Here is a 13510-nt window from a genome sequence, read left to right as displayed (position 1 = left end):
CCAGTGCTCTGGATTTTGTGTTTGAGCCCTAACCCACCAATTATCTGTTCTGGCACGCGGAGGAGCACACCCGGGATCCAGCTCCAGCCTGCCAGCTGGCTCTGGGGTGAGGCACATCAAGTGCAGCAAAAAGCCTGGTGCCACACGGCTTCTGCCCCTGCTTGCTGTACTGACACAACTGGGCCAGCTCTGGCGTCGTCAGGCTTGCTCAGCATCCTCCAGAGCTATTCCTGAGGCTGTATGCCTCACACTCATTATGCCTGGTGTCTTTAAAAATCCACATAGGGCAGGTTGGAAAGCAGACCCCTATTTTTTCTGTTCTCCCTGGGTAAGGAGCATTCACATGGGAGTTGCACGGGGTGGGAAGCCCCTGGAGCGAGTTAAACATTCACAGTGTGAACATTTCCCAGCAAGAGCATGAAGCCAAGAGAACTGAGGCGTCCTAGGCAGACCCATGCCATAGAATCACAGAATCAGAGAATGGTTTGGGTTGGAAGGGACCTTTTTGAAGGTGATCTGGTCCCTTCCAGGGACACCTCCCACTAGATCGGGTGCTCAAAGCCCTGTCCATCCTGACTTTGAACTCTTCTAGTGATGAGGCATCCACAGCTTCTCCAGGCTTGTTCCAGTGTCTCACTGCCCTCATCATAAAAAAATGTCTTCCTTATGTCTAACTTAAATCTACCCTCCTTCACACTTAAAACCATTACCCCTTGTCCTGTCACTACAGCCCTTGGTAAAAAGTCTTTCTCCACCTTTCTTATTAAGCCCCCTTCATCTTTTGAAAGGCTATGATGAGGTTTCCGTAGAGCCTTTTCTTCTCCAGGCTTAACAGCCCCAACTCTTCCAGCCTTTCTTCACAGGCAGGGTGTGGGGGCATCACAGAGCAGGGCTGCACGAGGTGAGGAGAGCTCTGAGTGCTGTGACAAGCTCCAGAGAGGGAACTGGAAGGCTCAGGGATGCACAAGAAGGGGCTCTGCCGAGGAGATGTGTGCTGCTTTACCCCAAAAGCAGGCTTCAGGGGTGCAGAGGTGGGAACTGTTGCACATTTCTGCACCCATCGCTGTGAAGATAACGTCCTGTTTTGAGGACAGTTGGCTCTGGAGGGGTTACAATTTCTGGAGTGCCACTTTGTCCATTGGCACGTTTTTCCTTCCCTGTTCTCAGCTTCATCCCACCCTGAAGAGGCTGGGCATGCCCCAAGGTCTCACTCTCCATTTGACAACCTCTGCCTACAAGGAGCCTGTCACTACCTGCAGTCACACTTGCCTGGAGAACCTTGTACAGTCCTTGTAGGGAATTTCGGCCCTCCAACATGCCTCCATCTCCTTCAGAAGTTCAGGCCATCTCATGTGGGTAAGGTGCTGCACAGACACACTGCTGAGTCTCGCGATGAGCAGGACTGGTGCAACAGCAGCCTCTGGTGTCTTGGTGTCTCCACAGAGTCCCTGCAGACAAAGAAAACAAATGTGACAGCCCCAGGTGACAGCACTACCTCGTCAAGCAGGGCAGCCACATCCTGATGCAGCTTTATCACAGGCACCCAGGCTGTTGGACTGAGCTTCTCATCAGCCGTGCTGATGGCCCTGAAATGTGCTTCTGTGGGTCCCATCCAGCTCGCTGGCAGCAAGGGCAGGTGCTTGGGAACGGCAGCGTGGCTGAGTCGTGAGTTTAGAGAGGAGAGCAAGGGGCTGTCTGAGTTGGACCCCCTTATAGAGAGGCAGTGGAGGTGCTCACAGAGCACATAGAGGGTGGGTATGTGTTATGGCTGGGGCTCCCCCATGTGCTCTGTGCCCAGACACTTGTCACTGTGTTAACTGTGGTGACTGTCACAGCATTACCTGGGCCCAGGCCCCAGCATCCTTCACGGTGAAAATGTGCAGGAAGCGCCCAGCAGTGACAGCTCTGCCCAGCAGCCCCAGGGAGCTGGGTGTCCCTGCGGAAGGCTGTCCTGCTCCCCATACACGGGGTACAGGCAGCTGCAGCCCAGCCACCTCATGGCTTTTTTTCTATCAGAAAATGTGGATTTTGTCAAAATGAAATTTTCCCTACAGAGTATTTCAAATTTGTGAATGCTGCTTTTCCCTTAGGAAATTATTACAATGAAAATTTCTACCTGCTCCTACAGTTCATTTGACTCTGCATATCCATGCATTCAGTCCCTTCTCAATTCCTTGACACTGTTCTTGTGTTTCTCACCATCTTTTCCTCTGGCCATTGGTGTTTCATGTCCCATCCTCCCCCCAGTCTCTCCCTGCCTGTTCAGAAACCTGCAGCTTCTTCGCATGATGACAGGACTGTAGAGGTGATACATGCTGTGCTCAGGAGGGTGGCAAAGGTTTCCACAGCCCTGGATCTTGTGTCCTGCAGGGAGAGCTGAGCGAAGCCAACAAGGATGAGCACTACAAACAGGGCAGCTGCTGCTTGGCAGCTCCACCAAATTGCAGAAAAGGCTGGACTGGGGCCCTCTTGTCTGAGAAAGCATGTAGGGAGAGCACAAGACCTGCGCAGTGACTGCAGTCCATCCAGGACACCAACAGATCAACCCAAAGGGCTGCTCTGGCACTTTCATCTCAGTCTCCATCCCGGTGCTCCCTGCAGCCCCCACCACAGAAACAACTCCTGTGGGCATGCTGCTGCCTGACAGCCTGGCTGGATGGCCACTGACAAGAAAGTCCTCCCATTGCATCCCAGCTGCTCGCCCAAATCCCATTCCCAAACAGGCTGCCAGGGGAGGATACTGCGCCAGCCTCAGGCAGGTATCGAGGTGCTAAAAGTGGCCCCTGCAGTCCTTCCTCGCCCATCGCCCCTGCCCCCTGCCTGCCTGCACAGGGAGGGCCACTGCTGTTCTCCTGCCTCAGCCCCAGCCATACGTGCCTGCAAGGTTCCCAGGGCATGGGATTCCCCAGTGAGCAGTAGGAACAGGCTCCAACCATGGAATGGAGGCTGTGCAAGGAGGCTGGGTTGGGCACCAGAAAAGCCACGTTGCACATTCACCATCCTGCCTGCCCCAGGTGTGTTCCAGAGCCTGGAGACAGCTCCTCCATTGTGGAGAGCCCTGGGGAAAGCACCATGTAGCGGTCTGTCATTGCTCGGGTAGGCAGTGTCTGACACCACAGGCAGCATGCTTTGTCTTCAGCCACTGCACCTCCTCTATAGCATGAGGAGTTCATCCTCCAAATAGCCTCTGGGAACCTTTTTTCCAGTTTTTCAGCCTCTGTAAATAATGTAGTCTCCACATCCATGGGCAGTATTCCCATTGGGGTCCTCCCATGCTTTATACAGAGATTCAAGCCATCACCTGCTGCTGCTCTGACCCCTCAGGAGCTCATCCAAGGACAACACTAGCTCTTCTGGGCTTTGAAACTCGTGTTCAATGATCCCCGGTCAGTACTGGAGGCCGTCTTTCCAGCCAGTGTTAGTCCTGTCCCAAGGGCAGGACCAATAATACCTGCTTCTATTTGCTCAGCTTTGTGCTGTCTTAAGATGTTTCAGTGTGCTCAGTTTATGAAACAATCCAACTATATGCTATTTCACAAATTTATCAGCAGTGATTGCTTCCAGAGCAGTGGCAAAAACAATGAAGTGCCAGCCACCTCTCAGATCCAGTCATGCCTGTAGGAACGCCTGCCACCACTTACAGTTCTTTGCTAATCTTCGGCCATCAGTTTAACCACTCCTGTGTTGTGCAGCTGTACACAGGAGGCGTTCCCACAGCCTGTGTTACAGCCTTGCAGTTACCAATTACATTTTAACTTTCTCAAAAGAGGAATTTAGTTTGTTTGGCAGCTCCGTGATGACTGGCAAGACTTGCATATTCCTAATGCTTCATTTCCTCATTTATGAAATTTCATATTATCTTTTCCCTCATTGGGACTGATGCCTGTCGTGGTTGTGCTCGAGTGGGCAGCCGAGCTCCACCACAGCCACTCTCTCACTCCCCCTCCTCAAAGAGGAATGGGGAGAAAATATGATGAAAAGGGATCAAAGGTTGAGATAAGGATGAGAAGATCACACAGTAATTATTGTAACGGGCAAAACAGACTCGGCATAGGGAGATAGTAAGATTTATTGCTCATTACTAACAAGCTAAAGAAGTGAGAAACAAAGGAAAGAAACCAAAAGCACCTCCCCCCCCATCCACCCTCTTCCACCTCCTCCCCCCAAGCGGCGCAGGGGAACGGGGGAATGGGGGTTATGGTCAGTCTACAGCGCTTCTTCTCTGCCGCTCCTTCTCGGTCACTCTCGTCCCCTGTGCTGTGGGGTCCCACCCACGGGATGCAGTCCTTGACGAACTGATCCGGCGTGGGCTTCCCACAGGCAGCAGCTCTTCCAGAACTGCTCCAGATATGGGTCCGTACCACGGGGTCCATCCCTTAGGAGAAAACTGCTCCAACCTGGCTCCCCCACGGGCAGCAGCTCCTGCCAGGTCACCTGCTCCTGCGCGGGCTCCTCTCCACGGGCTACAGGTCCGGCCCGGAATCTGCTCCGGCAGGGGTCTTCCACAGGCGGCAGCCTCCGTCGGTGCAGGGCCACCTGCTCCACCGTGGTCTCCTCCACGGGCTGCAGCGTGGAACCCTGCTCCACCGTGGTACTCCATGGGCTGCAGGGGGACATCCTGCTTCACCATGGGCCTCACCACAGGCCGCAGGGGACTTCTGCTCCGGCGCCTGGAGCACCTCTCCCCCTCCTTCTTCACTGACCTTGGTGCCTGTAAGGCTGTTTCTCACTCCTCTCACTCTCCCAGCTGCTGTGTGGCGCAGCGTTTTTTTTCCCTGTCTTAAATATGCTCTCACAGAGGCACAAAACAACATCGCTTATTGGCTCAGCTCGGGTCAACAGTGGGGCCTTTACCAAACATGGGGCAGCTTCTAGATCCTTCTCACAGAAACCACCCCTATGGCCCCCTGCTACCAAAACCTTGCCACATGAACCCACTACAATGCCTTACTCCAAGGCAGATGAAATTCCAGCTGGGTTCAGTGCTGCTCCTGTGCAGACTTTCAGTTGACGGGGACTCACCCTGGCCTGGGAGGATTTGCACCATTCGCAAGCACAGACACCACACAGAGGCTGGTCTCAGGCTCTTGCCCAAATCCCCTGCATCCAGAAGGTGCCAGGCATAAAGAGAAGGATCATGCTATGCATATGCTAATTGCTAACAGGCAACTGTTAATTGCTTGCACCAAACCATGGCTAAGAAGGTTGCCATGACGTGCCAGGAGGAAGCCACAGGAAGAGCAAAGCCCACTGCTTGCTACAGAGTCCACATGTGGCTCAGCCGGTGGGTGCAGTTGTACCTGCCATTTACACAGCTTCCACCCTGCGAAAACCCTGTGTGCACCCATTGCCTTCCGATGATCAAAGAGCCTGAGGACACAGCAAGAGTGGAAGTCGTGCAGTGACAACGTCTGCGCTGGCTGCAGCTTGCTGCTGGAGCTTGTGATCTGGGCTGTTCCTGGTGCCAGGACAACACAGCCCGGTGGGAGGCATGGCCTGAGAAAGACGCAGGCGTTTCCCCGTGCTCAGTGGTGGTGCCAGGAACAGCAGTCTCTGGAAGAAATGGCAACACGGTGGTTAGAACCTGGCTCCTGAGTATGACCACCTTAGGCTCATGGGCTCAGGAGGGGCTCAGCAGCTGTGCTGGTTTTTCTTCCTACAGGAAAGTCCAGACGATAAGGAGGGAAGACCTTTTGCACTGCAATGTGAGTAAGCCAAAAAGTTTCAACCCCCTTTTTTTTCTGTTGTCTTTTCTGCCAAGTCCCCTGCTGTGGCCAAGGGGGCTGTGTTACTCTGCTGCCATCATAACAACCAGGGCAAGGTAGAGCCTGTGCCTGCTTCCCAAACAACCTTCAGTAAACGTGCCTGGTAAGCAGAGAAGGGAAAAAAGCCAAATGTGTGCAATCCATCGGTGTGGATGCACCTCCACTTACCTGCTTGCGTGGGCCCCTAGGAGTGGGCAGAGCCACGCGAGCACTGCGAGGAGCAGGCAGCATGGTGGCACTGAACTGGGCAAAGCCTGCAAGTCTCGCTGAGTGCACAGCAGGATCGGTGCGGAGCACCACATGAAGCACTGCAAGAGTTAAGATGAGGTGGGGTCATTTTCCTTCTCTCCCTGAGCACATCACCACTGCCATGGGCTTCACTGCTTTCCCAGGCCATCGGGGCTTTTCTGAGAGGGTCCCCGGGAGGGACGGCGCCGTGCGGCTCTGTGGCCCCTGGCACACGGCAGCCCCGCGGCGTTACACAACGGCCATTTTGCTTCTGCCGCTTCTTGCGAGAGCATGTGGGCAACGTGGGACACAGGCAAAATGGTTTCCATGGCAACTTGCACTTCAGAGATGCCAGTGAGAAAATTTGCGTTGGGGGAGAAAATTCTGCTTCAACTCACGTTGCAAGGAAGCACAGAGGTGGGCTGCGGCAATATCCTAGAAATGGCTGATGTAAAAATATCTCCGGTGATTTTTCTTCTGCAGGCTGCTCTCTCAGCTGGCACACAGTGGGCTGGCTGATGGCATTTGTCCCACGCAGTTACAAAGCAACACCATGTTGCTCTCTGCAGCCCCTTTGTGTTTTTTTTCCAAAAGGACTAGGTTGGCAGCTCTGGAGTGCAATGTTCTGTTCTTGGAAATGGAGAGAGGTGGTCCAGGAGTGGAACACAGTCCCTTTCAGCCATGGAGATGGATTGTCCTCCAAATGTTGCCCACTAGCTGCTGTGGCTCCCTTTCCTTTGGGGAAGGCTAATGGTAGCCATAGGGCAGAGGGGTGAAGAGAACCCCAAGAAGTCTCATCATCAGACAAATCTTTAGATAATAGCCCAGAAGTAATGGGGTGAATTTAATGGAAAAAGTTGCCCTGTGAGGTAATGCCTGGAAGAGTGATGGCTCTGTCTGGAGGGACAGAGTAAAGCCAGGAACCAGGTGAGTGTCTGCTTAACCTCTCTGCCCCAGAGGTGTGTTGGCCAAGGGAGGGTTCTCCAACTCTAGAGTGAATACAGACCTTGATGACATTCATGTCCTGGGCTGGGAAAGTATGCCAGAGGTACTGTGTAACTAGGAGAACAAACTCAGAAGACCTCGTTTTACCCAAAATGTAGTGTGATTATGCCTCCCAAATTAATGGGGATACCCACACCCTGAACGGACAGCCCAGCAACAGAGATGAAAAAGAAGGAGCCAGACCCCAGAAGGAGCTCTCCAGCAGCAGCCCGGGGCTCAGCCCCACCGGGCTTTGGCCCCAGCACCGCACCCCCGCTCCCTCCCCCAACGCAGGAGCCCTCCCGCGGGGTGCAGGAGCAGGACCCTGGCCCCGGAGTCCCCGGGGCTCCTGCAGCCCCCCCGGGGCCGGCTCCCCCCGTCTCCCCCGGGCACGCGGGTGGGACCTGGGGTCGGGGAGGGGAGCTCCCGGCACCCCGCACGGAGCGGCGCTGCCGCAGCCACCGGGCCCTGTCGGGGTCCCTCCCGCCGCCCGCGGGGGCCGGGGGCGGGCCGGGGGTGGGCGCTGCGGCAGCGCGGGGCCGCGGAGCGGGAGGAGCCGGCGGCGGGGAGCGGGGAGGCGCGGAGCGGAGCGGGCGCTTCAGCACCAGGGAGAGCGCCCCGAGCCGAGCCGAGCCGAGCCGGGCCGGGCCGGGCCGGGCCGCATGGGGCCGAGCTGAGCGGGAGGGCGCGGGCGGCGGGGAGCGGGCGGGGGCCCGGCGGGCTCCGGGCCGGCCGTGGATGAGCACCATGCGGCTGCTGCTGCTCGCCCTGCTCTTCTCCTCCTCCTTCGCCCGCGCCGGCTGCGACCCCAAGATCGTCAACATCGGCGCGGTGCTGAGCACCAAGAAGCACGAGCAGATCTTCCGCGAGGCGGTGAACCAGGCCAACAAGCGGCACGGCACCTGGAAGCTGCAGCTCAACGCCACCTCGGTCACGCACAAGCCCAACGCCATCCAGATGGCCCTCTCCGTCTGCGAGGACCTCATCTCCAGCCAGGTACCCCGGGCCGGCGTCCACCCCTCGCCCCCGCCGCCGCCGCCGCCGGAGCCCCCCAACCCCGTCCCCAGAGGGCGCCGAGCCCCGCTGCCCCCCGCTGCCCCCCTCTGCCCCCCTCTGGCCCCCAGCCCCCAGCCCCCGCACACGCCGCGGCCCCGCGGTGCCCCCCGGCCGCCGCCGGGGGCTCGGGGCGCACAGAGCCGCGGAGCGGGGGTCGTGCCCCCCCGGCCCGGGGCGCCGCTGCCCGCATTGCAGCCTTTATGTAATTGCGGGCGGGCTGCGCGCTCCGCCGCGCGGGCACACGCACGCCCCCCGGGGCACCCAGCGAGCGGGTGTGCAGGCACGCAGCCACCAACACGCGTGCACGCACTGCCCGCACGCACACCCCAACACGCGTGCACACGGGCACCCGAGGCAGCACGCAGAGCCGCGGGCACGCGCTGGGTGCACGCATGGCATACACGCAGCAGGTGCGGGCACGGGGAGCACCACGCGTGCACACGCATCGTGTGCGCTCACATATGGGGTGCCCATGGGCTGTGCTGCGTGCACACACACATGCCCTGTGCACACACGCATCATTATGCAAACATGGGCACACACACAGAAGATGGCATGTGTACACTCATGTCAGTGTGCCAATTCACAGACGCTGTGCCACATGCATACGCACATCCATGTGCACACACGAGCACACACTGCACCGGGTGCACATACACGCTTACTGTCACTCAAACACATCCCACTCCATGCACTGCAAGCACACGCGCACAAAGTACTGCCTGTACACACCCACCTGCACACACCCACGGGCCATACACTTGAAGGTCTGTGCACCGCAGCTGCACCCCCATCACACGCAGCACCATTCCTCCCCCCAACACCGCACCACACATGAAGCAGACACAAGCACACCCGTTAATACACACACATGCATGAGAAACATGAGCACACTGGGGATCATAGACACACAAAGAACACACATGCAACTTGCAGCCGCACTGGAGGTGCACACACACACATACATGCACACACACACTCCCCTTAAGTGTGCTCTGGGGGCTGAGCCCACCGTTCACCCCACTTGGGGTGGTGGATGGGCAGACAGGCACCTGAAAACCTACCCCCATCTCAAATGCAATCATGAGCATGTAGAGCTGTGCTTAGGTGCACAGGCACGCACACAAAGTGTGTGAACACCTGCACCACAAAGACCCATGCACACGGACATGCATAAATACGGGCACGCCCCAGCACACAGAAGGGAAGTGCTGGCGGAGCAGTGCTGGCAGGGTCACAGCGCAGCTCCCCAAGGATGCAGGATGTCTGCAGACATCCCCAGGGATGCCGGCAGCACTGGGCAGGGAGCACAGCACAGGCTGTTCCTCACCAGCAACAGGGAAAGGGCTCAGTCGGGTCCCTCCCTGGCAGGAGACTCCATTTCAGTGACCCAGCTGAGGGATGCCCATGTCCAGGCCACCTCTAAGCCTCATCCCCAAGGCAAACCCTGCAGGCAGGGGCAGCTGCCACGCTGCAATGCAGAGGGGGCTGTGGGTGCTCGCATCAGGATGCTGGGGTGGCCACACCATCCCAATGGTCCAACTGCTCCTGCCCCCTCAGCCCCAGCACGGCACACAGCCGCTCCTGTCCTGGCTGGCTGGCACTGTGCCCGAGCAGGGGGCTGCAAGGCAGGGGAGAGGCTGGGGACCCGCCTCACAAAATGGGTCCTCTTAGCCAGCTGCCGTGTGGCATGGAGCAGCCCTCGCCTCCCTGCCTCTCCTCCCCATGCCTGGTGCTGCCCAAAGACCCATTCCCAAGCCCATGTCCCACACCTGCCAGCACAACCCCCTCGCCCACCCCTGGTGTTGGCTGGGCAGCAGACACCCCCGCTACTGCCTCCCCATACCCTGTGTGTTCTTCCCAGCCCCTTTCCCATAAATCACTCCCATGGTAGGGTCTCCAAATCCTGACCCAACTCTCTCTGCACCCTCAGCCTGCTCCCCTCCAGCACCAAGCAGGATCTGCCCTCATCCCACCCACCCAGTCCCCAGGCCCTTCCCTGGACACGCTTCATCCTCCTCTCCCATCCTACCTAACCAGCCTGGGTGCACAGAACATCCGGGGGCTTGGGCAGATGTTTGGAGGAGGGAAGAGGGGCTATCTGTTCCTGGACATCAGTCCTTACATCGATTCACCCAGGCAGGAGACCTGTCACCAGCTGGGGACATTCCTGGTGCAGTGAAAGTGCATTATTATAACGAAGGGTCCCCTAGGGATTACACAGCTCCTTTCCCCTTGGTTTGACACCGAACATGATCCTGCTGGAGACCAAAATCCCAGCCCACCAGAACAGCAGGATGTTGCTGACATCCTCCCTCCCCATTTTGGCACAACCCAATCCCCTGCACCCCATTGCCCATGCTCCGGGCAGATCCCTTGTCAGCGCCCGAGAGCCAATGCCCCCATGCCGGCTCTCTGGTTTCTCGGGGCCAGATGGCTGATCTGCGCTGTGGCTCTGCGCTCTTCCTCCGGCTCTGAGTCCCAGCTGACCACTTTGTTCATAATAGTCCTCGGAGGGGAATTACAACCGAGTATTAAATGTGTGGTTAAAGAAATCGCATTACACAGTGTGACTGTAAGGGAGATGCTTCCCTTTAATCTGTAATCCATGAAAGTTATTAGTTTAGCCGAGCAGCTCGGCACGGCGTTTCCATCAAGACACAGCCCTGAGCAGACCCATCCCCTCCGAGCCGCGGCAGGCTCACTGCACCCCTGCACCGCGCCCTGGCTCCCAGGCGCAGTCATGGCTTTGCTGATGGTGATTACTTGAATGCCGCTGTTGTGCTAACGTGGGGCTGTTTAACGTTGCAGAAAAGGAAAATCACACTCGATGGCAGATGTGCTCCTGTGAAATAATGTTTGTGTCGTGTATCCTGTCCTGCAGGTCTATGCAATATTAGTTAGTCACCCTCCTGCTCCCAACGATCACCTAACACCAACACCCGTATCATACACAGCTGGCTTCTACAGGATCCCTGTCATTGGTCTGACAACACGCATGTCTATATATTCTGATAAGGTAACTGATGCATGTTTCTAGTCTAGTACCTCATACGTGTGGTGTAAATCGAGAGTGCCTCAGGAGGGTTAATGATGTTAAACACTTTCTATGTGTCTGTCTGTCCATCCATCCTCTCTGGTTAAACCCGCAGGTCCCTCCCTCTCTTGCATCCCCAGTACATCATTTTTTTGCAGCTGCCAGTGTTGACCTACATACTGTGGGATGATTTCTGCAGCATTTCTCTGCCAGGCTGCTGGGCTCGCTGCTCTTCAGCCAAGCCAAATGCTCGCACTTGCTCTTGCCCTGCTCGCTAGAGGCAGCCAGGGGGTCCTGGGTGCTCCCCAGGTGCGGGGGGACCTGCGGATAGGCAAGAGGTTTTATGTGCTATTGGCAAAGGAGATAACAGAATTGCCTAATAAGTTATCCTGAGGCTAATTCCCCTTCCCTGGCCATGACGAAGGCCAGGATGGATGGGGCTGTGGGCAGCCTGGGGTGGTGGGAGGGGTACCTGCTCCATTCCCCATTGGAACCAGATGGGCTTTAGGGCCCCTTCCAACCCAAACCATCCCATGGCTCAGGCTGAGCAGCACTCAAGAAAGGTTCAGATTCCAGTCTCAAACCACCCTCTGCTGTCCCCGTGGAAACACATCGATCTTGATGCTGGATGTGCTCCAGCTGTGCGGGATTTGGGGCCATGCCCTGGCGTGTGCTCTGAGATGCTCTGGTGCTGCATGCTCTCAGCTCACAGCCCTTCTGCAAAACCACGGCATGGCCAGAAAAAGCAGAAGCAGCAGCTGAGCAGGGCCAGGCTGTCCAGGTGCCATCACAGCCCTGGACCAAGGCAGCCTTGTGGAGGGTTTTGTTCAGCTGCACGGGCTTAGTGCGTGACAGCAGGCCTGCTCCAAAGCACGAATCATAGGCCTTTGCTTGGAAATTTTGAATATTCACAAATGCAAATGTTCAGTGCAAAAATAGTCACTCTGCCCACATGCTAAATGAAGCCAAATTTCAGGAGAGGAGGAGCAGAAGCTCCCAGAAACCCAGCCAGCAGCGATGCTCAGCAGAAGCAGCAGCAGGGCTTGGTAAAGCCACAGCAGGGTGGCCAGCAAACCAGGGCCATGGCAGTGGCAGGGCTGGGGACCTGCTGGGGTCCCTCCAGGCATTGCAGAAAGGGGAGGGGGCAGGGCAAAGGGTGATACCAGAGCTGGCTGACCAAAGGAGCAGGCAGCCGGGACGTGTAGGGGGATTTCCTTCGTGCTGATGTGGGGTGGGGGAGGGCTGGACCTGTAATGCCAGCAGAGATCAGCTGCCACTTCCAGAGGGTGACCTTGTGCTGAATTCTCCAGCTCACCCTGAGAGGGTGAGAGCTTCCCATGCAGACATCCCCAACCATCTTTCCCTATTTACAAAATGTTATCCGCAAAAAAATTGCTGATAAACACCACCCGGTTCCCCTCAGAGCCAGAGGAGGGACCCATGGCAGTGGCAGGGGGATGCACGGGGGGCACTGGGCAGGCGCAGGGCCACAGGTGCCCTCACATGTAGGGACTGGTGCCCTTCCCTGGCACCTCTCGAGCATCCCTGTGGGGCTGGTCCCCGCTCAGCTGCCTTCCTGCAGAGAGGGGTGATGCCTGCAGGAGTTTGGTCACGGGCAAAGAATGGATGGAGAGAGGAGCAAGGAAGTTGCGCGTTTGGCTGGCAGGCGCTCAGGGGCACAGAAGAGCGAAGGAAAAAGGAAAAAGGTGAAGGCATGGGAGAGGGTTGTGCAAAGCTCTGCCCACCCTGTGCAGGGCAGGCTGGTGCAGCACTGGGACATTCAGCTGCTTCCCTTTTTGGTTTCCAGTGATCAGCTTGCTATTTTGTTTTAATTCAGGAAATTATATCTTTTGGTTTAGTTTCTATGGAAACAAGCTTGCAAGATCACTTCGTGTGCATGCTCCTGATTGGTTTTGAAGGCATCAGCCAATTTTAGCTAAATTTCACAGGGGGTTGAAGTCTCAGAGTTAATTATGGTCCTCCCAAGGTTAAACTGCTTGAGAGAGGAGGCGTGGGCCTCAGCAAGACAGATTTGCCCAGTTCTTTTTGATGCTTTCGGAGCATCTCCAGTGAAGCGCAGCGCTCCACAAGCTGCAGCCAGTCCTTGGTGATGATACCTGAGGGAAGCAAGCTTTTACTGCTCCTGGTATTCAAAGAACTGCTTGCTGCAGAAATGGGATTACAGCCGGCAGTCCTACCGATTGGGACATTCACATCTCCTTTATGCCTCACCCAGAAAAATGAAATGCTGTTGACACCTGGACCCTGGAGAGGCAGTGGGGCAGGGGATCAGAGGCAGCTCTGGACTGAGACCTGCTCTGCTGCTGGAAGAGATGAAAATTGGAGCTTATGCAGGCTGCACTGGGAGAGGCACGTTAATGTCCAGCACCCAGTCCTGGTGACTGAGATGAGGTCTGCCTGTCTCTCCAGCCCGGCTCTG

General features: G+C 56.8%; 1 protein-coding gene across 13 annotated transcripts in view; it reads left to right on the top strand.

Moving 5' to 3' along the window:
* Nucleotides 1-7529: 7529 nt before the first annotated feature.
* GRIN1 (glutamate ionotropic receptor NMDA type subunit 1) overlaps nucleotides 7530-13510 on the top strand; it is a 34469-nt gene continuing 28488 nt past the window's right edge. For 5 of the 13 annotated variants that reach the window (XM_068656839.1, XM_068656835.1, XM_068656837.1 and 2 more), the window contains exons 1-2: nucleotides 7532-7973; nucleotides 10918-11052. In XM_068656839.1, coding sequence (XP_068512940.1) covers nucleotides 7716-7973; nucleotides 10918-11052 — 393 coding nt within the window. In that variant the 5' untranslated portion in view covers nucleotides 7532-7715. Of the gene's footprint in view, nucleotides 7974-10917; nucleotides 11053-13510 lie in introns of all 13 variants that reach the window. The other 8 variants (XM_068656829.1, XM_068656828.1, XM_068656827.1 and 5 more) reach the window with 2 other exon arrangements.

This window comes from Anas acuta, chromosome 20 (assembly GCF_963932015.1).
Source record: "Anas acuta chromosome 20, bAnaAcu1.1, whole genome shotgun sequence".
In the NCBI taxonomy this organism is placed as follows: domain Eukaryota; kingdom Metazoa; phylum Chordata; class Aves; order Anseriformes; family Anatidae; genus Anas; species Anas acuta.
Note: the sequence above shows the minus strand (reverse complement) of the source record. Positions and strands in the feature narration are given on the sequence as shown.